At 39.2% G+C, this 26726-nt stretch overlaps 1 protein-coding gene across 3 annotated transcripts in view; it reads left to right on the forward strand.

The window, feature by feature from the left end:
* Positions 1 to 26726, forward strand: part of LOC110371071 (LIM domain transcription factor LMO4) — a 147027-nt gene that overhangs the window by 75181 nt on the left and 45120 nt on the right. For all 3 annotated transcript variants that reach the window (XM_021327158.3, XM_021327157.3, XM_021327159.3), the window contains exon 2: positions 4685 to 5049. In XM_021327158.3, the coding sequence (XP_021182833.1) occupies positions 4757 to 5049 (293 nt within the window). In that variant the 5' untranslated portion in view covers positions 4685 to 4756. The remainder of the gene's footprint in view (positions 1 to 4684; positions 5050 to 26726) is intronic.

Below are 26726 nucleotides of genomic sequence, written 5' to 3' on the forward strand. Positions count from 1 at the left end.
ACAAAAGTCATCTACTAAGTATCTTGTAATTAAAAAAGTTATTATTTACAGTAATATTCTTGAACTGAGTACAGCGTACATACTTAGTTGCATGAAATACTATTAAAATTAACTGTTTGTATGTTTCCTCCATCATAAGCTCGTAACTGGTAATTAACGGACAGCCTCAACAAAGCAAGGACAAAATATTACCAAATACTAACGATTCATGCGAAACCCTGACACGGCTTCGACTGACAAGGTAAATGATAATCATAATTACCGCTAATGATGGTAATGGACAAACATAAAAACAATATTTGCCCTTTTCCGGAAAGGTTTTTCAAAAGAAAAGTTTAAGTTCTGTGCAATAGAAAGTGAGATTATTAAGCGTGCAAAGGAAACTGCAACTAAGAATTCCCACCCGGAAAAACCAAATGCATGTCTTGCTATCCCGCTATGAGGATAAAATCTGGGAAAAATAATCGACACTGTTAGTTGTAAACAATTTTATTTTCGACGACCTCGATGGCGCAATGGTCACCATGCCGGACTGCCGAACCTGAGGTCCCGGGTTCGATTTCCGGCTCGGTCGACATTTGTGTGATGAGCATGCTTGTTGACCGTGGTCTGGGTGTTACAATATGTATTTATAAATATGTATATATGTTTATCAGTTGTGTTAGCACCCACAACACAAGTTAATTAATAACTTATCATGGGGCTAATCGACCGTGAAAAGGTGTCCCGACATTATTTATTTATTTATTTTGAAAGAAAGCCACAATTACTTTTTTTTGTTAAAATAGGCAGACATTGTTAGGCAAATACCAAGGCGAGATATATATACGCTCCTATATCAGTTTTTGTCTTACAATCATTTTATTGTGTTTAAAGTTGTAAACATTGGTTTGCGAAAATTCCTAGTTGTCGGTTAAAAAAAATTGGTACTTTATACAACCGTTTCCAAACATTTTAAAAGCTATATTTTATTTGATACCCACACCCACATAATAACTATCATTAAGAATATGGCACACAATTTTGTCGGATCTGATACCATCGTGCGTCAATTACGTCGTTTACCACTCGTGATTTCTATAAAATTATCTATATGCTACGTGATTCCTTAGTAATTACCTACCTATCATGAAATAACCATTTTAAAATACACAGATGTATGGAGAGGGAATGTACATCGATAAAACGGTTCTTGCGGCCGTTTTGAGGTCACGCCGGATGAATAATGCGTTGGCCACATTAACGGTCATTATATGCAAATAATATTACACACATTAGTCTCATGTACTGTATACCCGTTTACTATAAGTGGGCTGATACATTCAAAACGCTGCCATCATTTTTTTCAACACCATGAGTCGCTATTTCATTCTTCATTGTAGGTAATTGAAATCGGATATATTCGATACATCAGTGAATAAATCAGTAATCGCACACAACGCCGAAAGTCACTCACCTAATGAAGCATGACAATTAACTCCTGAAAAACTTGAATTCGCATCCGATTGGATAAAATTAATCAATGGCAGACCGGTGCCGTCAATGGAATGGATATTTTATGTTCCCGTGGGCGAAGAGTGGGCTCCAATTTGTCCGCAGTTTTTTAATTAGTATGGATGTGAGAGAAAACGAATTGGATTTATGCTTGCGACCGACGTGCGCTGTGCTGTGATTATTTGCGTGATGCAATATAAAAAGCAGAAAAAAGGCTAATATTTTATAGCTTCGTTAAAACGCGGCTCATTAGCGCAGAATTAATATTACTGGCGTAGTTATGTTTGTCATTAGTTCTGCAGGGAATTAAAATTAATTGGCATTTTTGAATGCGCCTTTTTTCATGTGGATTATAATTTGGTCACATCATTAGTTGGTTTTTTAGGCATGCGTGTTTGTGTGGAATGAATGAAGACGTTACGTCACGTGTCGGGGTCCCGCGTGCAGTCGCGAGGCGCGGGGCCCGGGGGGCGGGGGGTCTGGGGTGCCGCTGCAGCGTCTTCCGCCCCGCTCCCGGCTCTAATTAGGCTCACATTCTCATTCCGTTTTCGCGTTTAATTTCGCCGGCGGTTTCGCCTTAATTACATTATTCGCGGCGTGCGGGCGCCCGGCTGTTCTTGGGGAACCCTGCAGTTAAAACAAGTGACCGATACGTTTACTTACATTAGCTTTTTTATAACTGTTTAAGTTTTTATGGCCATGAATAATTCCATTGTTCCGTGTTTTTCTAGTCGGTAAATAATTTTAATTCTTTAATATTTCTGTTCTGTCACAATGATAAGTATGATTAATCGCTCGAAACGATCCGTCACTTTATCATCCATATTTCGGGGAATTCTACGAAAGTGTCGAATCATCACGTTTATTGCAGCTGACAAATGTTTTAGAAGTAGACTGTGGAAAGCGCGGAAATAAACATTCACTAACAAGATGACTTACACTTTCGTTTGGAACCTGCACCTCATCGCGGTAATTGAAAAAAAATCACTTAACAGGTAAATAGAGGGGCTCCGAGGAGGCTCATCGTACCGCTTTGTTGTCGGCCGGTTGCTAATAAGATTTTTAAACGGCAACAAAGTATCCAATCAATGGCGCTTGAATAATGAAAACGGCACCTGCTAAGTTCTCAGCCCACCCCCCGGCCTAAACACGCACCGCGTACTCAGAATAAAACATATTTTAAACTTTAATCCAAACAACAATACGATCTATTTTAGAATAAACAACGGTTCCAACTAAAATAGACATAAGTTTGAGTAATTATGCACAATTGTTTCGTGTCCCAAAACCAGCATTTGTTTTTTATTTACGAACTGATACTGCTATTGTACTCGGCATGTTTCATGAAACGAACGATTTTGAAAAATTGTTTCGGTCACAGATTGAAAAGTTTTACCGGCTTAAACCACACGAGGCTGCATATATTGCTGTAGATAGGAACCAATAGGAATTACTTGGAAACAATAGATGGATTCACATTCATTGATTAAAATATTTTGAAATAAAATACTTCAGGAAGACATGTAAAAACGTTAACGCAGTAATTAAAACTTATAAAAGAGTATTGTATTTATGTATTACATTTTCAATAATGGCTTAACGATTCTAATTAATATTTATAAAGAATATTTTACTATCAATTTATGCAATTAACTGTCGCAATATTATAGATAACAAGATTTATATCAGAGGTGTAGTGTTTGACCTACGTTAAAGTATTACTGCTTGTATGCATTTTGTTGTGTTACTGACTGTTTGTAATTAACTCGAATTTAATCTTGTTTTCACCATTTTAGTTGCAATTTTTACCTGTCTACAAAATAAAGTCAATTTAATATTAGATATGGGTGTAGGATACACTAAATATAGTTCAATCTCTTCAAATTCATCGCCTTGATTACCTAAACGGACATAATACGCTTAATTTCCTGTCTGGCTAGAGTCTTTCTGGCACAAACATAGGCACTGTAGCACGCACACAGCGATTAAGCCCTCAACTCCTCAACACTGGGCGAATGCCTTAATGCGTTGCAGAATTAACTAAACAAAGACATTAATACACCTCGGATCGCGTAGTTCGGGCGCGATTTAACGAAGTGCGATAGGTGCGCACGCGACGACGCTCATTAGGACGCACGCAACGCCGGCCACGCCATACCTCGCCCTTACTGCCTTCATTATAGACATGCTTGCCAAGTGCACGGTGTAATGACTTCCCTCACGCTCCTGCAGATGCAGCACAGGCCGTGATGCAACACGTAATGTTTACAACACCATTGCACCAATCGTAATTGAACGTCTACTACGTTAATTAATCACGATACGCTCGTTAGTACTGACTCATTATACAATCATAGCTCCAGCCGCTCTGATAACGTTATTCATCATACTTCAAGCTGATTCTGATGTAAGAAATAAATCTTGACGCAGCTACAACCCTTTATCTCGTTGGACACAGAAATTAAGCAAATTACATTCAGCAAAGCAAATCGTTCCAAAAGAAAGGGCTACTGAAATAATTGTCTACTTTACTCTCGGAGAAATAGAATTACAATCTAAATTAATTACGCTTTTAAAGCGTCCGTTATTCTTAATTAGTTTCTGCACCGCAGCGGAAGCTCCCGCGCCCGACTCGCGCTCTCTTAATGAAGGGTAGTTTCAAATCAGTGCGTTTGATCAACTCTGTGCAGTCTTAATTACGGCACCCGTTCCGCGCGGGACAATCCGGTTATTTATGACTACATAAGCTTGATTATTCTTTAATGAATACTTGTTTTAAAACGTTTAATTAAGTTTTATGGCGACAGGGCCGCTCAGACGGCACGGGCGTCCCGCCGCTTCGCCGGCCGCGAGCTAATTGGATCGGGTTGACGCACTCCCCGCGCCGCGACCCGCGCTAACCATCCCCTACCCCTCGGCCCGCACCCTTACCCCGCTCCTAATTGTATGAAATTGCTAATTGGAAAATTTTATAAACGCGGCCGCCCGCAGGCCTACGCCTGAATCCACTGCGCCCTGACCAAGGGCTGCCAAGAAAAATTAAAACAATGGGTCAACATCTCAAAGAGGTCAAAGCAGAATATTTCCCTTGATTAAATAGGGTAGGATGGGAATAATTTCGATGTTGTTGTTCAGTCTTCGGTAAATCATAAGAGGATATCAGTCTAACAGTAAGTTTGTTTGTCAACAGGGCGTGTAGTTGTGGTGGTCGGTGCGAGCGGTCCCCGCTCCAACCGTCAAGCTGGCAACGAGCGCGTTGAGCATGAACCCGCACTACCACGGGTACGCGGAGCTCAGCTCGCCGCACCCGCCCTCGCCGGAGGCCGCCTTCGCCGCCAACGGCCACGACTACCCGCACAACAACAACAACCCCGCACTCAAAGAATGCGCAGGCTGCAACGGCAAGATTGTGGAGAGGTTCCTCCTCCACGCGCTCGACAGATACTGGCACCACGGCTGCCTCAAGTGCGCCTGCTGCGGCCAGGCGCTCGCGGACATGGGCCGCTCCTTCTACTTCAAAGGCGGGATGATATTATGCAAAAGCGATTACACAAGGTGAGCCACGTTTATTCTTTTAATCTAATTATTTTCAAGTCTCGTCTCCAACAGGACTAATTGGTACCTTTTATGGTTCGGTATTCCAAGTGTTCGACTCCGCATCGATCTTTCCCATTGATCATCAATATAAGGTTTAGTTTTTAGTCCGTCATCTGACGATGACAATGGCGTGTCTGTCAAACGCATCGCATCCAAAAAAGTATACCGAGAAAGCCGTAGGCGCATTGTTATGAAAATGCTTCGAACCGTTGTGTTTTCTACCTGGAGAGGAGCAAAAAGTAAACAGTTTTGCACACAACAACCGATCGACGGCGTCTCGCGGACCAGCTAAATTGGTCTCGTTAAAGAACGCTTAGGACTAATTTAAGATGTAGGCAACAAGGTTTTTATTTGAAACCCCGCACTAATCAGCCTTTTGTGTGGCAGTGTACCGCGCTATGTAGGAGCTAACTAACGTTACGGCTGTATCTACGATTATGGAAATTTTATGTCTCTTTGCGAACTAATGAATAACCATAGTTAGTAGTTTGTACCACGTTGTTGATAAATACTGTGTGTGGCCAGTTTATTTCAGTACTTGATACTAAAGAATAAGACATACTTCATAGCAATCTAGGTCGGTAAATACCTTAAGTTGTAGTATAAGCAATTATGTCCTACGATTTCCATTAAGTTTTACACAGGCCATAATCTTAATCGATGTGGAATTACGCACAATCACTTCTTTGTAATTACGTTAAATGTTCATAATTGTTAACTTCGTTAAAATAACTACGAACATGTCTCTTTTTATGTGTTGATAATTACGGCGTACATAGCAATAGTTTCAAGCTAATGTTCATGCAAAGTATGTTCAAATAGTTTATTGCCCACTTGTAGAACATGAATAGTAATCAAGGGTCGTCAATTAACCATACAAATAAATATACAGAGGTTAATTAATAAAAATACTTTTTGCAGTAAATAACGAAGAGAATGGTTGTAAGTAATTTTACTTTTAATAGCTGCATCGTTCAAAAGCGGACAATACTAATAATAGACTATAAGTTTTTACGTGCATCAAATGACATAAAATAAAAAGCATTAGTAACTATTAAAATAAACCCTAAGAGCCGCCGTACACGGACTGCTTCAAGCAGTTGAGACCGACTGCTTAAAGCCGCGACCGCGCAGTGAACTATAGTCATTCATTCGCTGCCGTACACACGACTGCTCGAGCAGTCGCGACCGCTTCAAGCCGTCAACTGCATGATGAAATTCCATCGTGCCGTCGACCGCTCGCGAGCGGTTGCGAGGCATACACCGACTGCTCGAGCCGTTGACTGCGCTAGAGCAGTCGACAGCTCTCCGACTTCCCTCTCCCCCCCGCCCTTTGCGGCCTCGCGGCGTCTGTTTTCTCATTTGACTGCTCGAGCAGTTGGGTCGTAGCTCGAGCAGTCAACAACCGACAGCTCAAGCAGTCGACGCCGACCGCTCGAGCGGTCCGTGTATTTCACTCAGCCGCTAACTGCTCGAGCAGTCCGTGTACGGCGGCCCTAAGAGCCGCCGTACACGGACTGCTTCAAGCAGTTGAGACCGACTGCTTAAAGCCGCGACCGCTCAGTGAACTATAGTCATTCATTCGCTGCCGTACACACGACTGCTCGAGCAGTCGCGACCGCTTCAAGCCGTCAACTGCATGATGAAATTCCATCGTGCCGTCGACCGCCCGCGAGCGGTTGCGAGGCATACACCGACTGCTTGAGCCGTTGACTGCGCTAGAGCAGTCGACAGCTCTCCGACTTCCCTCTCCCCCCCGTCCTTTGCGGCCTCGCGGCGTCAGTTTTCTCATTTGACTGCTCGAGCAGTTGGGTCGTAGCTCGAGCAGTCAACAACCGACAGCTCAAGCAGTCGACGCCGACCGCTCGAGCGGTCCGTGTATTTCACTCAGCCGCTAACTGCTCGAGCAGTCCGTGTACGGCGGCCCTTAGTAATCACTGTGCATATGAAAGTTGTTCACAAATAAATAGAAACTGCGATTTCTCCGTCAGAGGTGGGAGGGTCGCAGCAAAGATGCGGGCGGCGCGCGCGCAGCCCCACGTGGACCGCAGCTGTCCCTACGCGTTAATTAGCCAAAAGCAAACTATTTCAAGCTATTCATTTCATTCCAGCTCTGCTACAAAATATGCCACATGCCTCTTAGTTTTTCGTACATAAATGAATAAGGCGCCTTCATGATTTGGGTCTTCATCGCGGATACCGCATCTCTTACCAACACCTTCTGCCGTGACAGACGCCTATAATATCTCGTTACGATATTTAACCCCCGTCTATTTGTCGTTCATATAAATTCGTTTTACACTGATTTCCCTTGTTTACCGGCGGTTGTGAGTCAAACTAGAGCGAAGAGTGGGCCGACCGCGGCGCGGGTCGTGCGTCGTAGATTCGATAAAGCTCGTCTCACAGTTGACAGAGACGGCGCGGCCTAACGAGCGGGGCGGGGGACAGGTGAGGGGCCACAGAGGGGGATGAAGAAGTGCGGTTCCGTGCATGTCTCTGCTGATTGACCCGCGTCACTCGGCAAACAACAACTAACGAGTCGGCCCCGCGCCTCCAGGTACGGTAATTCGCTCGAATCGCTCCCGCGGCGGTCGCGCGCCGACTTTACTTACACGCCTTCACTGATTGAGACTCCTTAACAAAATTAACGCTCTCTCACGCAAACAACTGGCGCGTTTATCCGCCTCCTTTTGTCTCGATATGATGGATTGCGGTCTCGCTCCACAAAGACGCTGATGATGTTACGTGCTGCTGATTACTGTGTACGAACGAATTAGCCGCCGAGGTGTTACGCCTCGTGTGTGCGACTATAAAAGCGGCGGAAGCGTTACATAAACATTAAGCCGGCTTAATTTGAATTTTATAATGATTTATTGCGCGTCTGGCATTGTTCGAATGAAGACATTATGTTTCATATGTTGGAGCAATAGGCAATTCACGGGCCGTGTAGCGGTAGGTGGTACAGAATTTCTCGATTGTGTACAAATGAACCAAATTCAGTAGGGATTCCTCGACGTCAATCGGACCGAATTATTGGAGCTAGTCAGCAATCAGAAAGCTGTCGTAGCGCGCAGCGCCTCTATGAGTTTTGAATATGACGACTTTTCATAGCAGGACCATGTGTTCAAATTCTTTGCAGCTTTGAAACACGTCAACAAGTCAATTTAGATTCTTACACAATACTCGAGTAGACAACCAACCTCGATTACATCAACGTATTTTTTTTTTTATAAATAGCATAAAATTCCACACCTGTTTATTTATACCGCAATCCGACACGCAATCACTTCATCAGCCCACTAACCCCTGTTACACATAGTGACCTACATAGAGGATGCGTCTGTGAGTCTGTAAGACGCAGGTTCGTCGACGGGACGTGCGAGCAGGCACGTCCATGTTGAAAGCAGGTTCGTTAGCAGTGCGGGCGCCGTCAATCAAGGCAATTGGTGCTCAATCGGCAATCAGCCGCCCGCGCGCCTAACGAGACCCCTCTAAAATACCAACTTCTTACCCATTCTTAACAACACTTTAGTTAACTAACGTCCTTTGCGAAATGCTGTTGAGTGCCGGTATTTGAGTTCTGTGCTGTACTAATGTGGAATATGCGCTTCTATGCTCGAACTGCGAAAAGCACATATTTGGGAATAGTCTTTGCTATAGAAAGATGGTACAAGAGATTTGTATGCATTTTAAGATTATCGTCTGTAAAATTGAATCCGGCAAAAATTACAAAATTTGTTTTAGTTTACAATTTACATTTACTTTCAAAACTACATCAATTATCCAAATATTTCATTAGTTCAATTGACCGAATAAACGCAGAATTACATTCACATATAAATCGTTTTTGTCCCCCGTATCTGGGCAATTTGTCATCGACAATCAGCAGTTCCCCCGTATCTCGAAGGGGTCTCGTTAGCGGTGGAGCACTGCAGCGCTAACAAGCCCCCTTTATACAAACATCTTGTCCTTACTGACAGTTAACATCTTTTAAAACTGCACTTTTAATGAACACCAACCTCCAAGCGTTAATTTAGTTAAATTGGAATTATTTTGTGAAATAATCATAAAATTGTATCTTTTAAATTTTCTCACGTTGCTTAAGAAATACTCTACATAAATTGAAAAATAAAAAAAATATACAAGTTAATTAAAACGAAAAAAATCGTTCCATTTCCAACTCGCCTCAAAATAACTACGACATTAGTTCGTTCTCATCATTATCAGCTCAACATTATATCCTCATTTAAACCCAAAGGGAACACAACATTTCACAGCGATAGCATCAGCGAATATATTTATTGCATCACGTCGAAATGTATATTTATTAAAACGCGTGTCCAGGGCGGGCGGGCCGTCCAATTTGGGCGCTCGTTAAGTCGCAAAAGACGCACGGTTTAATTGCAACGGCTCGCCTCTAATGAGGCTCTGTATCCCGGAGTCGGTTCTCTTGCGCAAATTGACATTGTACGTAAATTGATGTCGCCAAACCACGATACGCGAAGCCAAACGATGATGTTGCCAGTGTTAATTAAAAATTGCGCTTCTATTAATTATGAAGTCATTACGTGGGTGGCGATAATTGGTTTAATATGTCTTAGAAAGAGATTCTCTTTGTGAAGGTTGTAGGGACATCTATTTTGGTTTGCGAGCTTTGATGAACTTTATTGTTGCGAACAATGACGAAACTTTTAGTGACATATTTTTTTAGAATTTGGCAATCTGCAGGGTTAATTTTAGTTTGTAATTACATTGAAGTCTCCAACAAAACTGAGTCCCAACAAGGTTACGAGAATATGGTTTGCAGAAGGCTCATGGCCGAACTTCTTGCAAGAGCAGCGCCCGAAGCCATGGCTGATCTATTTAAAAGGCAGAGACCGGATAGACGCGATTGGATTAGGCCGTCGGCGCATGTCTCGATTAATTTCGTTTGTCTCTTTGTCCGCCCGTTCGTCCGGCGTCTCCGGACCTCTAAATAGAACCTAAAGAGCGTCCAGCAAACGATCTTTGCGTACAATTCGATTACCGATATTCATCTCGGTTGGTATCGAGAACATTGCTTGCACAACTTTCCGTCTATTGAGAGAGATCTATCTTCCGAAGTGATTCACTACGAATCACTTTAGCGAATGAGCTTTTATTAATTTTAAGTTTACTTAAAAAAACTTTAAATGACAATTTCATGGACTATATTTTCTTTTTTTAACAAGACAACTATAAAGTTATAGTTAGTTTTGGCCTATAAAACACTCTTGTGGAAAGTTTATGAATGTGGGGGATCATATATTATCTAGAATGATACAACTTGGTGTAGTAAAATTTTTGTTTAAAAAAAATATTTGTGGGATTTTTACTCCTTCGTAAAATGTGTGTGCCCCATGCTACATATGTAGGCCCATCTCCGGTATCGCGAATATTCTTGCACGTCAGAAGTCTCTCATATGAGAATAATTGTGGTCATTATGTCATTGCCATTGTGTGTCTGGCTGTATGGGAAACATTAGGTAGAGACTTTAAATATAGCTTTAAAACTTAACACCACACAACTATCGAAAAACATACCACACTACAACAGTCCCACAAAATATGTATCAAAAGCCGCAAGATGGAATCCAAAAGCAACTTAAAACTAATTAAATTTAAACTTTCATTAAACTAAATTCCAATTACTGGACACATTCAACTACAACAGTTCTCACTTCTCAAGCTTAATCAATTAAGACAGCTTTTAGCCGTTAATTGGTGATCTAAATATATTCGCACATTTACAGGGAGGCAGTTAGGTTGGGCAGTGGGTGCATTAGTCAGGCGCAATTTAGCGGTTAGAACTGGGCCCGACGTGCAATGTGTTCCTAGGTACGACATGTGCTGCTCTGTAAATCATTGAAGCACGTTTGTGTGTGTGCGTGTATTGACGTTTGACGGATGATTCGGAGTGTCTTGGTTGGGTATCGGGTGGTACTAGTGAACTTCGAGCTGTTTCATGGGGCTTTATGGTGTTCAAAGTTTGATGTAGAGCCGAGATTATAATAGATAAGATAGATTCTACGGATTTTGTGACTTTAGCGATAGCCAAAAATGGCAAAGATTTTTTTTCAAACAACAGTAATTTAAAAATGAGCTTTCAAACATGTCAAAGAAAATTGTTGCGACCATTTAAAATCTTGTGTTAACAGTCAATTGTATCTGTCAGGGTGGTCTTAACAAACGCTTAACACTTGCATCACAGATACACACGACAATATGAATGATTCAAGCTTTCAATGAATCGAATGCTTTCTACTTATGCGTGGTCATTCAAATGGTAAACATTATAATTATTTATGAAATGAAATGAAATCGTTTATTTTGCAAGTTGGACATTACATCACTTTTACACGTCATTTTAAGAATGCTGAGGTCGGCATTTCCTAACTGACTGATCCCTGAGAAGAAACGCCGAAACAAACTCAAGGGTCATAGTCTCTTTTAAAGTCCAAACATGTTATAAATCAAGTAATATCATGTGTGAGTGTCACCATGTACGCGGTCTGGAATGGCCTTTTGAGGAAAGAGCCACATCAGGCTGGAGCTGACCAGTCCCAACAGACGGCACGCATGCATCAGTCGTCGTGTAGCTCAAACCATATCTTAGGGAGCTCAACGACCTGTCACACGACGATACCAGATCTGCAGAACATTTGCGTAGGCCATTCAAAAATACTCAAACCCGCCAGACAGTATTTATGTTATAAGAATATATAATGTTGCTCGCATACACGATACTCACATTCACAATAATACAAGGGGCCACCTTGACGTGGTGGGGGGGCTTGTGGGAAGGCATGAACAGTGAAATTGTCACTACGATCATGACAACCCTGTGCCATCAGGTAATCAGGAGGTACTAAATTAAATTGTCTCAAGACCTTGACAACACCCTTTCCAACTAACGGTCCCAACTTCCTAACCTATCAATTCCTTTATCCTTATCTACACTCTCCAACTCCCAAGAAAACTGAAGCTTAAACCTTTACCCTTCAGGTATCAGCACGACTTAGATACCTAAAATTCTATTCCCATATAATTTATTTCTTTCTTCCTGTCTCTTTAACTATCTTCTTATAGGTTTTAAACCTATTAAGTTAACTTCCCTATGAAATGCGACTACGTAATAGAGTATTACCCCAGGCGGGTACCGGAACTAACCGTGATGGAGAATCCCGCCCCATGGCTTCCAGCCTGGGCTGCCCTTCGTATTCTGGGGGGGGCACCGTATCGCAGCCAACTGCTCAGTTCCAAACTGCTGCAGTGTCACATGACGATGAGTCATCATGTTCTTCACTTTTTTCATCAATCCCATCATCATCACAATCATTTTGCATCTCACCATCACCATCATTATCATCAGCTAGTATACAGTCGGTGGATGTTGTACAGGAGACAAATTTTGTCAATGAGCCTGTACCCAACACCAGCACTGCACCAATACGTAGAAAATGGACTAAAGAAATGAACGAATTCATTCTACGTACTTATCTTCATCTCACTAACATGGAAACCGATACCAAAACATATCTTCAACCCTTACACACACAGTTTTCATCAAAATTCCCACACATGCAAGTAAGCCGACAGAGAGTGGGGGATCAACGCAGAGCCATAGTTAATAAGAAACTGTTACCACAAGATGCAATAGACCGTATTTATGAAGAAGTAAGAGGTCAATTACACATATTCCCCACTCAAACACAACAACACTCTACACAAAACAGTACACTACACACAAACACTGGACAACGAATGAAATGGGGTAACGAGTTAAATGAATCAATCATGAGAATCTACTACACAGTAACAGAACTTGAAACAAACAAAACATCCTATAGAAAATATTTGCACGAAGAGTTCATAAACCAATATCCACACTTATCTCATATAACAGAACAAAGATTATCCGACCAACAAAGAGCCATTGTCAACAACAAATATATAAATAATAGTCGATTAGCAGAAATTAAAAGACAGGTATCCGATCAGTTGAGGAGCAGCAGTAACCAAATTGATGACCAATCAAACACACAAACACAACACAACACAGAAAACTACAACGACAATTACGAAACACTTAACACTGAGCTAACAAACACACAAAACCCTAACTCACAAACTAACAACGAACCTCATATTACGTTTGACATAGGTCAGGACGATTTAATTAACAATATCGATATTGAAGCCTTTATCCCATCTCAAAATAATACTGACACTGCCCCAGAATTTAATTCCATGATAGAAGACACATTCACACAAGCAAAACAATACTTCCTAGACACACATCCTACCAACAGACCATTCATACCGAAACAAAGGACATCCAAAAAATTCTCAGTTATAGTAAACTACATAGATACCAAAATTCTACCCAACAACGTAAACGCTGACACCAATTTTAACACTCTACAGTCCATAATATACTGCGCAGCATGGACGGCAGCAAAATGCAATGGAACCAAAATTTCAGAACAGATACAAAACCAAAATCGAAGGAACGTACAGAAAAAGCCAAAGTGGCAAATAAGACTCGAAAAGAAAATCGACAAACTAAGAGCAAACATCGGTAGGCTAACACAATACGCTAGAGGCAATAGAAGCCGCAAAGTAATAGCAGCAGTAGAAGTAGTAAAATCAACATACCAATTACATGCACAACACGAAGATTCAAATACACAAATATCACACTTTCTGGACACACTGAAACAAAAGCTTAATGCTGCAGCTAGTAGACTCAGGCGATACATGACATGTACAGAACGTAAATCACAAAACACAAAATTTATCAATAATGAGAAAATCTTCTACAGGAACCTCACATCTAACAGCAACACTAATCAACACACTCTTGAAACACCTTCCCCTGAAGCCCTTAGAGAATTCTGGGCAAATATATGGGAAAACCCTGTAGAGCATAACAACAACGCTGAATGGTTAAACCAAGTTTCATCTGAAATCAGCGAAATGAACTATGAATTTATACCAATAGACACATTCATAGATGTCCTCAAACGTACACACAGCTGGAAAGCACCAGGCACAGACAATATACACAACTATTGGTATAAAAAATTCACTCGCATACACCCATTCATACACAATCATCTGAACACATTCATTAACTCACCTCACTTACTTCCAACATACATCACACATGGAGTCACGTATATGATACCAAAGGATACAAACGACACCGTCAATCCAGCCAAATACAGACCAATCACCTGTCTACAAACCCTATACAAAATACTCACCGCCTGTATAAGTGAAGTAATATACACCCACCTAACTACACACAACATACTGGCTGAACAACAGAAGGGATGTCGAAAGAACAGCCAAGGTTGCAAAGAGCAACTTATAATCGACGCGGTCACCACAAACAGCGCAGTCAAAGGCAAAAAGGAGATTCATGCGATGTTCATAGATTATCAAAAGGCCTTTGATTCCGTCCCTCACAGTTGGTTACTACATGTTTTAGACCTTTATAAAATCCACCCGACACTTAAACTTTTCTTACAATCTGCCATGCAAAACTGGCAAACCACACTTAAAATCAATCAAGGGCCTTCATCTGTATCTACCGAACCAATATATATAAAACGCGGAATTTTCCAGGGAGATGCTCTAAGTCCATTGTGGTTTTGTATGGCTCTAAACCCACTATCTCACTTACTCGATCAAACTAACAGAGGATACACACTATCTAACAACAACACACAATACACACTGACACACCTCATGTATATGGACGATATTAAATTGTACGCAGCTGACATAAACAACCTATTTAAATTAGCCGACACTACTCAACAGTTTTCCAATGACATATACATGCAATTTGGCGTAGACAAGTGCAAAATCTTGTCAATAGTCAAAGGTAAAGTACAAAATAACACTTACACACTTGACTCTGGTGAAACAGTACAACCAGTCGATCAACACAGTACATACAAATACTTAGGGTTCAAACAGTCCAGACAAATACAGCAAAAGATCACAAAACAAGAACTACGTAAAAAATTTGCACACCGCGTCAACCTCATCTTAAAAACCAACCTTAACTCCAGAAACACAATTAAAGCTATAAACACATTCGCAATACCCATCCTCACATACTCTTTCGGAATCATACAATGGTCTAATACCGACATTCAAAATCTACAACGCACTATTAACACTTCATTCACTAAACACAGAAAACATCACCCCAAATCATGCACACAACGTCTCACACTACCAAGACAAGAAGGAGGAAGAGGATTAATAGACATACACAACCTACACAACAAGCAGATATCGACACTCAGAACATATTTCCACAACAAATCTGAACACTCACCACTACACAGACACATCACGAACACTGACATACAACTAACACCACTCAACCTACACGACCGAAATACACAAACTAACGAAACAATAACAAACACACAACAAAAAATAGCAGCATGGTCCACCAAAGCCTTACACGGAAGACACCGAGCCTTCCTGTGCCAGCCACACGTCGATAAACTTAAGTCGAACGAATGGCTCAGGAGAGGCGAGTTGTTTCCGGAGACCGAAGGGTTCATGCTCGCTATACAAGATCAGATTATAGCTACTAGGAACTATAGAAAGTACATTATAAAAGACCAAACTCAGCCGACTGACCTATGTAGACACTGCAACACTGCGTCTGAAACGATACAACATATTACGGGAGCATGTAAATCCCTTGCGCAGACCGACTACAAACACCGGCACGACCAGGTTGCAGCAATCATACACCAACACCTAGCTTACAGATACAAACTCATAGATAAGATAGTACCATATTATAAATACAAACCTGAGACAATTTTAGAAGGCAGGAATCATAAAATCTACTGGGACCGCACAATAATAACAGATAAAACCATACATTACAATAGACCGGATATAACAGTACACGATAAAACTACTAAAACAGTTTACTTAATAGACATTGCAATACCTAATTCACACAACATCCAAACCACCATTTCGGAGAAACTGAGTAAATACCAGGATCTCGCGATAGAAATAAAAACCCAGTGGAAAGCGCAAACCGTTCACATCGTCCCCATAGTCCTGTCATCTACCGGTATCATACCCAAATCTCTCTTACAAAGTCTCAACACACTACACATGCCAGCCCATACACTACACATGCTTCAAAAAGCCACCATACTTAACACCTGCCGCATTACACGTAAATTTCTTACATCATCCACACTATCATCTACATTTTCTATATAATCATCCCTTACACGCTTGGCTCCGGCCCGCATGTAAGATTCTATACTCTCTTTAAAGAGAAGAAAACAAAATAACATAAAAAAAATAATAAAAATAAAAAAATATAAAAAAAATACAATTATAATATATAAATGTCAATAAACAATGTCATTAATAAAATGTTATCTGATGATAATATATATTTAAATGTCAAAAGTAACAATACACAGGCATTTGAAAAGATATCACTCACTAAGCGAGCAGCTCATTCCCAAGCTTTTTTATCATTTAAATAATCAGATATTTTGTAATATCCTTTTTTCAAAAGTTTGGATTTTATATGATTTTTAAATTTCTTGATAGGCAAATCACGAACCGCTTTGGGAAGTTTATTGTAAAAGCGTATACATTGACCCATGAACGAGTTGCTTACTCTGTGGAGGCGAGTAGCATGTACAGCAAGATTATGTTTATTCCTAGTATTTATGCTATGAACATCAGACATTTGAACAAAGTCTGATATGTTTTATGAACGTACATTAAATTTTCAAAATGTATTGAGAGGCAACAGTCAGAATATTTATTTCTTTGAATTTCTCTGAGAGAAACTTTTGGACCCAGATTATAAATGGCTCGAACAGCTCTTTTCTGTAAAATAAATATAGTTTCAACATCCGCACAGTTTCCCAAAGGAGGATCCCATACGTCATTGAACTATGAAAGTAGCTAAAATAAACTATTCTGGCTGTGTCCACATCTGTGATTAGACGGATCTTTTTAATAGCATAGGCGGCGGAACTAAGTTTTCCTGACAGTTTAACAATATGTGGGCCCCATTGGAGTTTGGAATCAACGGTCAAACCAAGAAATACCGTTGACTCAACAGGCTTCAACTCTACTCCATTTAGTTGTACATTAGTTTGTAACTGCCTTACGTTGGGCGTTGAGAATTTAATTAACTTCGTTTTAGACTCATTTAAAAGAAGATTATTGACATTAAACCAATGAACAACCTTAGAGTGCATTGTTAACTTCGTCAAAATTGTCGAGTTGGCGCTTGATTTTAAAAACGAGTGAAGTATCATCAGCAAACAACACAATCTTGTGATTGTCCCTTATGTGATAAGGAAGGTCATTAATATAAATAAGGAACAAAAAAGGGCCTAGAATTGAACCCTGCGGAACCCCCATGGTGACCGTAGATCCAGAAGACCTCTTACCGTTGACATCTACCTTCTGAATTCTATTATGCAAATAAGAAGTCAGAAGGTCAAGAGCCTTATTTTTGATACCATAGTGGTGAAGTTTCCTGATGAGTATATCATGGTGCACGCAATCAAAAGCCTTGGACAAATCGCAGAAAATACCGAGCGCATCCTGCGAATCCTCCCAGGCCTCGAATATATTTTTAAGCAATTCCACGCCCGCATCCGTAGTAGAACGACCCTTGGTAAATCCAAATTGTTTAGTGTGCAACAAATTGTTTCTATTAAAATGGCTCAACAATTGACGTAATATTAACTTCTCAAAAATTTTACTCAAAGTGGGTAAAATTGAAATTGGCCGAAAATTTGATGGATCGGTTGTACTACCAGATTTAAACAATGGAATTACTTTACTAAGTTTCATTAAGTCAGGAAAAACACCAGATGCAACACAAGAGTTAAACACAGTTGCTAAATAAGGTGAAATTATTTCAATTATCGATGAGATTATCTGAACTGACAATCCCCAAAGGTCAGCAGTCTTTTTTACATCGAGATCTTTATACGCTTGAATAATATCCTTAGAGCTAACAACTGAGAATTCAAAACCTTTGTCACATTCCGCAACACAATTTTTTAATATTGTAAAAGCCGAACTGGAAGACGACATAAGAGTTCTGGTTGTTAAGATAGGGATATTGGTGAAAAATTTTCAAACTCAGATGCTACCCCAAGTCCGACTTAACGTCTACATTGTTTATTTTTAAGTGGAAGTCTCGATTCCGTACAGTGGATCGGCCTATTTCTGAATTGATTATATTCCACGTAGTTTTTATTTTATTACCAGAAGCTTTTATTTTATGTTTTATGTGTATTGATTTAGCGGAGGTGCAGGCTCTTTTAAATATTTTTGAATAGTTTTTAACATACTGTTTAAATGTTTCATCTTGATTGAATGATCTTTCATAGTATAATTCAAACAACTTCTGTCTACTTTTGTAAATACCCGGCGTTGCCCAATCACTAAATGTTACCTGATCACAAACAGATATGGACTTAGTAGTAAAACTTTTTAAATTCACAATTAATTAAGTTGAATAAAAGGGTGTAAGCTTGATCAGGATTATCATGATAGGGCAATTCAGGTAGTTTTTCAATCAAGTTATTTTTAAAAAGTTCCAACCGATGTTTGTTTACAGGAATAAAACTTACATTTTTTCTCTGAGCTCTAATAGTTTTCATGGGAAAGGTAACTAATTGACCAGAGTGATCAGAATCTAACACATTTAAAATATGTTTGTTTAAAGGTTTTAAGTTAGTAAAAATGTTATCTATACATGTAGCACTAGTGCTAGTTATTCTAGTCGGCTCGAGAAATGTACTGTACAAGTTGTATGATTGAAACAGAGTTATAAAATTATTAACAATAGCAGTATTTTCCAGTATATTAATATTAAAGTCTCCACAGACAACAACTGTTTTATTATTGTTAGAAATTTTGAATAAAACATCTTCCAGATGCTTCTCAAAAATTGTATATGTTGCACATGGGGGCCTGTATACACTCATTACAATGAACTGCTCAAGCTCAACGCATGATATCTCAATTACTCGCTCAACAGAAAGGTTCACAATATCCTTCCGTTCTTTGAATTTAATAGTATTGCGAAGAATTATTAGAGAACCACCACGTATTATATTTACTCTGCTGTACGAGATGCCTACACAATGGTTCTTGAAGCTAAACATGAACTGATGCTGTTTAAGCCAATGCTCAGTTAAACATAAAATATCTATATTATTACAGTTCATGAACAACTCCAATTCCAATTCTTTACCAATCAAACCTTGAATATTTTGATGGAATATATTCAGATTGTGTTTGTTTCTAGTATTTATACTCAAAGGGTTTGATGGATTAGAAGTAACAACATTATTTGTGGTATTTATATTTGAACATATAATTGCATTTATGTCACAATTCAAAATAATTGATTGACTGCTAGAGATTGGCTCTATTGTCTGGTGGTGGAGTTTAAATCACTTGGAACTAATTCCAAGTTCTGTGAAAAAAATAAACTAGACTGCTCAATAGGAGCAGTATCGTTAGCCAAGCATTTGGCTTTGTTCAAAATACAATAAAATAGCGATTTTGCTATTTGTCCTTTATAGAAATTACAAATATAATAATTATCATTTGTCATAAAATAATTATTACTAATGAGTACATTAGAGTCAATAAAATTGAATTTTTCATTATACAATGTCATAGTTTGCAATTTAAGATTGCATTTATGTCTATGGTTATTTTCTGTCTGCGACAAGCCCTTGCCATAGGGAAAAGCATATAAAACTATTTTATTTACATTTAATTGCGATAAACACTCAAAGTATTTAATTACTGTTTTAACAGTGGCATTTCCTCTTCTCCCAATTAGTACAACTAAAGTAGTAGTTGGACAGTAACTACTGCTTAATATTTTGTCTAATATTTGTTCATAAGTAGCTTCAGGCATGCAATAGTTTATTACCTGGTCACCTAAATATTGATGTAATTTGTGACACATGTTTTGTCCAATTTCATCACTAAACATTACTATTTTGTTACAATTATTATTTTCATTTTGTATTAATTTTATTGTTTTTTGTGTGTCGAAGGAAGTACTTTTTTTACAACCATCTAATTTAATACAATGAGAAGATTGATGAGAATCATCTAACCCTGAACAGCCTGGCAGATCTTGTTCACAACCTGGTGTTCGATTGTTTGTCAATGAATTAAACATTTTCTCATTTTCACTACACAGATCCACCAAGCCGTTCATTGCCAGTATGTACTCACCCATTTCTCTTTGTGAGGTTTGATATTTGCATGTAACTGCCATCAATGATTCTTGTAAATGGAGAATCCTTGACTGCAGATCCTGTATATCAACCTCATATTCTTTCTACTATTGTTGAAATTTAATTGTAATTTTTACAACTGTTAAAAGATTTGTGGTTTTGGTGAAATTATTTTTGTTACTTTTATTAATTTTGAGTCCTTTTAATAAATTTATTTATTTTGACATATTTCTTTACTTTGTTTTGCTGCCAATGATTTGCTTTACCTGAGATATTGATGCAAAACTATTGTCAGTAGTCAGGTCAATGGTTACAATTTGAGAACTATTATTCAAGAGTGAGTCAGCAGACCGCACCGGAGTGGTACCAACCAGTTCCTCAAACAGTGCATTGGTTTGCTCTGTCTGAAGTTTCTGGCTGGTACTTTCCATCCTGATAATAGTATCCTGGGCTTCACTCAACCTACACTTCAGTTCAGCGTTGTGTTTGAGAGTTGTGTCAAACTCATCGCTGCACCGGTCAAACTGGTCAACAATGTGTTGGAGCTTATCCCGTTCTTCTGTGATGTTAACTAATTGACAATGTAGTTCTGCCATCTCACTCTTGAGTTTACTATTATTGTTTAAAATTTGAAGTACTTCCTTCTCATTGTCATCCTGTTCCCTCTGTAGATCCCCACACAAATCCTTATATTTCTTAAGTTCCACTAATGTTTGTTGAAGTTTAGCTTCCTCCAAACGTGCAGTGGCTTTCCTGGTCATTATTCTTTCCATTTTGTACAGAAAAAACAATAACTCAGGTGGATGTTTACGAAAGTATTTTAGTTTGTGTGAGAAACTATTTTCTATGCACTATTATGATGAAAATTATTTTCTCCAGTAATCACTGATGAAGAATAGGAGTTCTCAGTAATAAATAAAGTTGAAAAAGATAGTACTTACAGGATTTCACGATGACAATGCACTTTAATTCAAAACTTTCAAAGATCGTTACCAAGTTTCGAACTTTGACAGGTCGAGATTTGGTTATTTATAATTACACAGTAAAAACACAATTATATCACAAAATTTACAATCCCAGCAATAAGATTTTGTTATTATTGCGAATTAATATTATAAGTTTTATAAATAACACTAAAATTATATTTAAATTAAGTTAATTAATTGGGAGAAGTTTTGTTGACGTCTTAAAAAAATGTTTCGTTGATTTACAAGTCACATGTGTTGGCACTGGCCACTGTTTATTAACAATAAAAAAAATGTTTTTAAGTGTAATGTTTAGTGATAAGTGAAGTATTTGACACCGCATTTGAGGCTATGAGGACCACAGGGTAGTGTGTAAGATTGTATGTAGCCAAACAAAATCTTAACAGCCTCAACGCATACCTGAGCTCAGTATATTCGTCTTCTTAAATTTCAATGTTAACTATAGCTACAACAAACAGAAACTTCGCAACGTTACACTAATGGATTTAAATTTAAATACATTAGCATAGACGATAAATAAGATTCATTGCATAACTGGTCTAACAGGTCGAATTAATTAATACAAAGAAGTCATTAATATTTCTTATGTATTGTTTTAATCTTTGGAATTCGAATGCTATTTGTTTGTGAATGAAACTTTCTCTTTGGGGAATGCTACAGGTACTTCCTTTGAAACTTATAAGAAAGTAACAATAGTTGCGTTTACGTGTAATATTAATCGTTTCTCATTGGTTGCACTTTACAAGTCTAATCGACTAAGATCGATTCTTGATGACAAGAAAATATAATTTTGCACACATTCTTTAAGAGGAGAGTCTACTTAAAAATAGTTTTTAATTCAACACGGCTATCCAAACGCCCTTCTTCAAGCTTGACAATCATCGACAAAAAAGTTTAACTTCACGACTCTAAACTCTATGGCCAAACCACTGCCAACACAGAATAAGATTTACAACCACCAGATTAACACAGAAAGCAATTTGTGAACGCCAAATAACGGACGTACCAAACATATAGACTATAGAGCCGAATGCACATGTACCGTTCAATATACCACCGATATTTGTAGTCATCAATTTGACGTCGTTGAACGTCATCCAACATGTTTGCAAAGCGTCGTCCATAGACATATACGTCCACAAGTCGTGTACCACGGAAAGCCACGAGAATTTCACGAGATGAACCAATCTTGTACATGTTCGTCCAAGTCTGTTACATTAAATTGATACTGTGTTTGGTTTCTTAATTGGACAGTCTTGGCTTGCAAGTTATGGTAACGTGCGCGGTTTTATTGTGTTTGTTGCAATGTGTCGGTTTTAAGCGTTTTGGTGTTGTTTATGAAGGTTTTATTCTATTGTAACTTTGGTCTGACTCGAGAAGGTGACCTGTCTTATAACTATCAGACAGACTTTTAAATAGTTTAATACACATGTACAATTATATCCATCACTTTTCAGAATAATTAACCTCACGTTTATAAAAACTCCATAAGAGAAACTTAAAAGTACCTCACAGATACGCAAAGCTAAATAATCAACCAGCTACTTTATTTCACAACCACAAGCAGGAACTAACAAGACAACCAGTTTCGAAATACCTCCATTCTAAGTCTAAACATGGTTTAAATCTGTAATTAACGGACATCTGATTCTGAAGCGGTTCTATAGCTATCGGTTGTAATACCTATCCATCCATTTCCAATCTTCTCGGAATCCATTGCCTTTGAAGTAAACTGCACTTAATTAATACGTTACAAGCTGTAGCCGATGAATCGTCATGTCATACAATGTTATATGGAATATAGAAATCATTGCTAAATACTCCGTCTATGACTTTGATGCAGTTTCGTCAAAAGTTCTATCAAAGTTTTTAAGGTTTATTTTGTTTTGTTTAAAATAAGATATTACCTGTATCTTTGTTTGTTTTAAGCGATAAGGTGCATGCCATTTTAACCTTTATTCTAAAAACAAATATAGTCTTAACCGTTGCTTTCCTTGTCAATACAAGGAGATTGATAATATGTGCTAGAAAAGGAAATTTTACTATAAATTGAAGTTTATACGTCAAAAGCAACACCTGAAAATTTAATATATTCTATTTGCAAGAAAACGATAAAGTTGTATCCGCCAATCATCCCACACAGTTGATACAAATGGGTCAAGCGTGGGCGCTACACAATGAGTGCAATTGTGCATAGTGACAACTTGTTAGCCGCACGCGTGCGATGCAATCATTCAATTTTTCAATCTAATGCTTGCTTTACAGTCAAACGGTACTAGTTAGTAAATTAACGTTTCAATTGAAGTATCTGCGTGAAACAAAGAAGGATCTAGTAATCTTATTTTTATATGGTTCAGTTTTTTATGAATGCAAGTGTATTTGCTACGCCGGCTACGCTCCATTTTAGATAACGCTACGCGTGCTACGAGTCCTTTTAAATAAGAATAAAAATGTGTTTAGAAGTTACTGACTTTCTACGTTTACTAGAAGAGTTGCTTTATTGCAGTTTTATTATAAGTCTAAAATCAAAAATAAATTACAGAAAAAATTGCAAAAGTAGATGAATAGATAAAAGAAATTAGTACATAAAACAGTGAAATAAGCTACAAAAGCTAGTAGATGAAAATAATTTTTATTACACCAAGTAGTTAATTAAGTAAGCCGCGAAAATTAATGTCCATATTAGAGTCAAGAATGGCCGGTCGCATGAAGGTATGCAGTCGTCAATAATTCGAATTATAATGCTATTCCCACAGATTAATTTAGATTTCCTATTCAATGGATTATTCACAGAACTCCGATACCATAGAAGGAATTCAATTGGCAATTGAACAAGTTAACTAGTTGTTGTGATTAGCATTTCATTTTAAGATTTTATTGCTTAATTTGTGGTTGTTTGCATTTCTGGGCATTCGCTTTTAGGGATGCACTATGGAATGCACAGTCGTCATAATGGGTATTAACACGTTAAGTACAGTGAGTGTCGCAGTGATAGCACGGGGCGGCCTGCGGGGCGGGGGTGAGGGTGGGGCGAGGGGGGGTGGCTCGATGTGATGTTAATTAATAACGTCTGTCTCACGAGCGCTAACGACGCCGTCACGACTACATTATTTAGCCACCTGATTAGTTCGCAGGAAGCACCTCGCCCGCAGCTCTAATTAGCGAACGACTCCCCAACAGGACCCGGTTAAATTTGATTTGTTACTGCACTATCACTAATTGGAAGTAGTTTGTAATTGATGATCCCAACATTGAGCTGTACGAGGCTACGTGTCCTGCCTAGCCACGTCCGACGCCGCCGTAAATACCATCCGTTTAACTTCAACGATCGACTAATGAAATATTAACATTCGGACTGAACGCTCGATATCGCTCAATGTGCTCATGTCAACAGAACCGGACCAGTTTTATTTCTATTCTATTATTAAAGCGTTTAATTTAGGGCAACAGTTTTACACACAAAACGATCAAAACGCAATCTCTCCGGCCGAATAGGAAACCTATTCGAAATTGATATGGGTGGAGCGCACGGGCGCAATGCCGCGTCGCGCCTATGCAGCCTCGTAAACGATACCCGCCCGATTGAAAAAGGCTTATCGCGTGTCGCACCCGCCACTGCATCTTACACCCTATGCCATCGACATGGAGCCCACATTGACCTCAGCACACACGACGGACGAGACGTGTTACATAGACGGACGAATTTCGTTAATAAATAAACGCAGTGCCCGGCGTCCGGCTGGCCGTCAAAAAATAGTAAAAAATGTTCCCGGTGAAAATTTGGCGCAAGTATGACAGCGGAAGCCGGCGTGACGTACACAAATCATTATTCGATAGCCACCGCTGTCAAAGGAATTTTTAATAATGTTTACTGGCCGAGATTCGGTTAGTCCGGACTCCCACTTGTTACGATTGGCGCTGTGACAGTTCATATCCAGTCAAAAGATATTGTTTTGACTCGCCGATAGAGATTTTTATTGACAATTGTCAATGCTTTTTGAGTATTCCGTGTGTTTTACAAAGCATACCCGAGCAAGGAAACTAACCAATTACGTTTATCGTCGGATATAAATTAAATTATCGTAACGTAAATTTTAATTAAATTATATACCGGGAATAAGCGAGAGCTTGTGATGACGATCAAATCGTATCAATTAAGGGGAAGCACTCAGTAAACTCGCGCGGAGTGTCGGTAGCGACGTTAGCTAGTTATAGGTCCCGCTTCTGATCTTAATTAACCTCATGTGTTAACCTCGCCATAACTATGAGACGCGTGCTCTGTGCACTACTAACTTACTACGACTTACTTATTAATAACAGGAGGTATGCTCGCACCGATATGTAAATTTATGCTTAACTTTATTGAAGATGCCTTAATTACGTACCGGAGCGGCTGTAATTTAATAGTAAAGCGCTTAACTTTACCACTATTATCTCCTCACGATTACACCTAATTTTTATATCGCCCTAAATTCCTGCAGGAAATGCTGGCAGCGCATCCTATAATTACAAAAAAATACGCAATCATTATCTAATTACAATTACGAATTTAACTACCTCATTTGTATACATGTATATCTGGCGTAACTTTATGAGGTTTCTCGTTCGATCATAAAGTCGTACGATCAATTTTACTAGTGTACTGTATTTATGTTTGCATTTTGTAACGATGGGTTATGAGCAGCGAACGTGGTAACATAAAACTGTATTTTTCCACTGTTCGCAGTAAAATAAGAAGGTAACTGTTTGCCGAATAACGCAACCGGTGCCCTTGTGTCAAATAGTTATGACATGTACTGATAATAGGAGTGTGAGCTACTGGTCCGCGACGATATGCGTCGGTCACTAACGCGTCTATTTCCAAACTTTCTAATACCTAGTTCATCAACAAATTCATTATGTCGTAAACCGGCGTGCGCGAGACCGAAATATCGCGGGGCTCGTAAAACCGCTCGTAAAGACGTTTGTTTACTAATTCGAGTGGGGCAGGTGGGGCGAGACCGCAGCACGCGAGGGATGCTGCTAATAATAATAGTGCGCCACTAACGCGATACTAATAAAATATTTATAAAGGGACGTAAACGAAGACGTCCGACTGGCGTCACAGTGATAGTGTAAAGTCGGCTCGTTAATAAGTAGCGGGCGAAGTCGTCGCGAGCCTCCAAATTGCCTCCTCCGCAGGTCGCAACTTTTAATGAGGCAAAATTCCCGTCGATTCGCCGTCTCCGTCGCCTTAACGCAACCTGTTCGTTAGCGCAAAAACGGGCCACGCTAACACGCGATTAGAATACACCCCCGCCGGCCGGACGCACACCGGACGCAAACA

Source organism: Helicoverpa armigera, chromosome 6, assembly GCF_030705265.1.
Source record: "Helicoverpa armigera isolate CAAS_96S chromosome 6, ASM3070526v1, whole genome shotgun sequence".
NCBI classification, from domain to species: Eukaryota; Metazoa; Arthropoda; class Insecta; order Lepidoptera; family Noctuidae; genus Helicoverpa; species Helicoverpa armigera.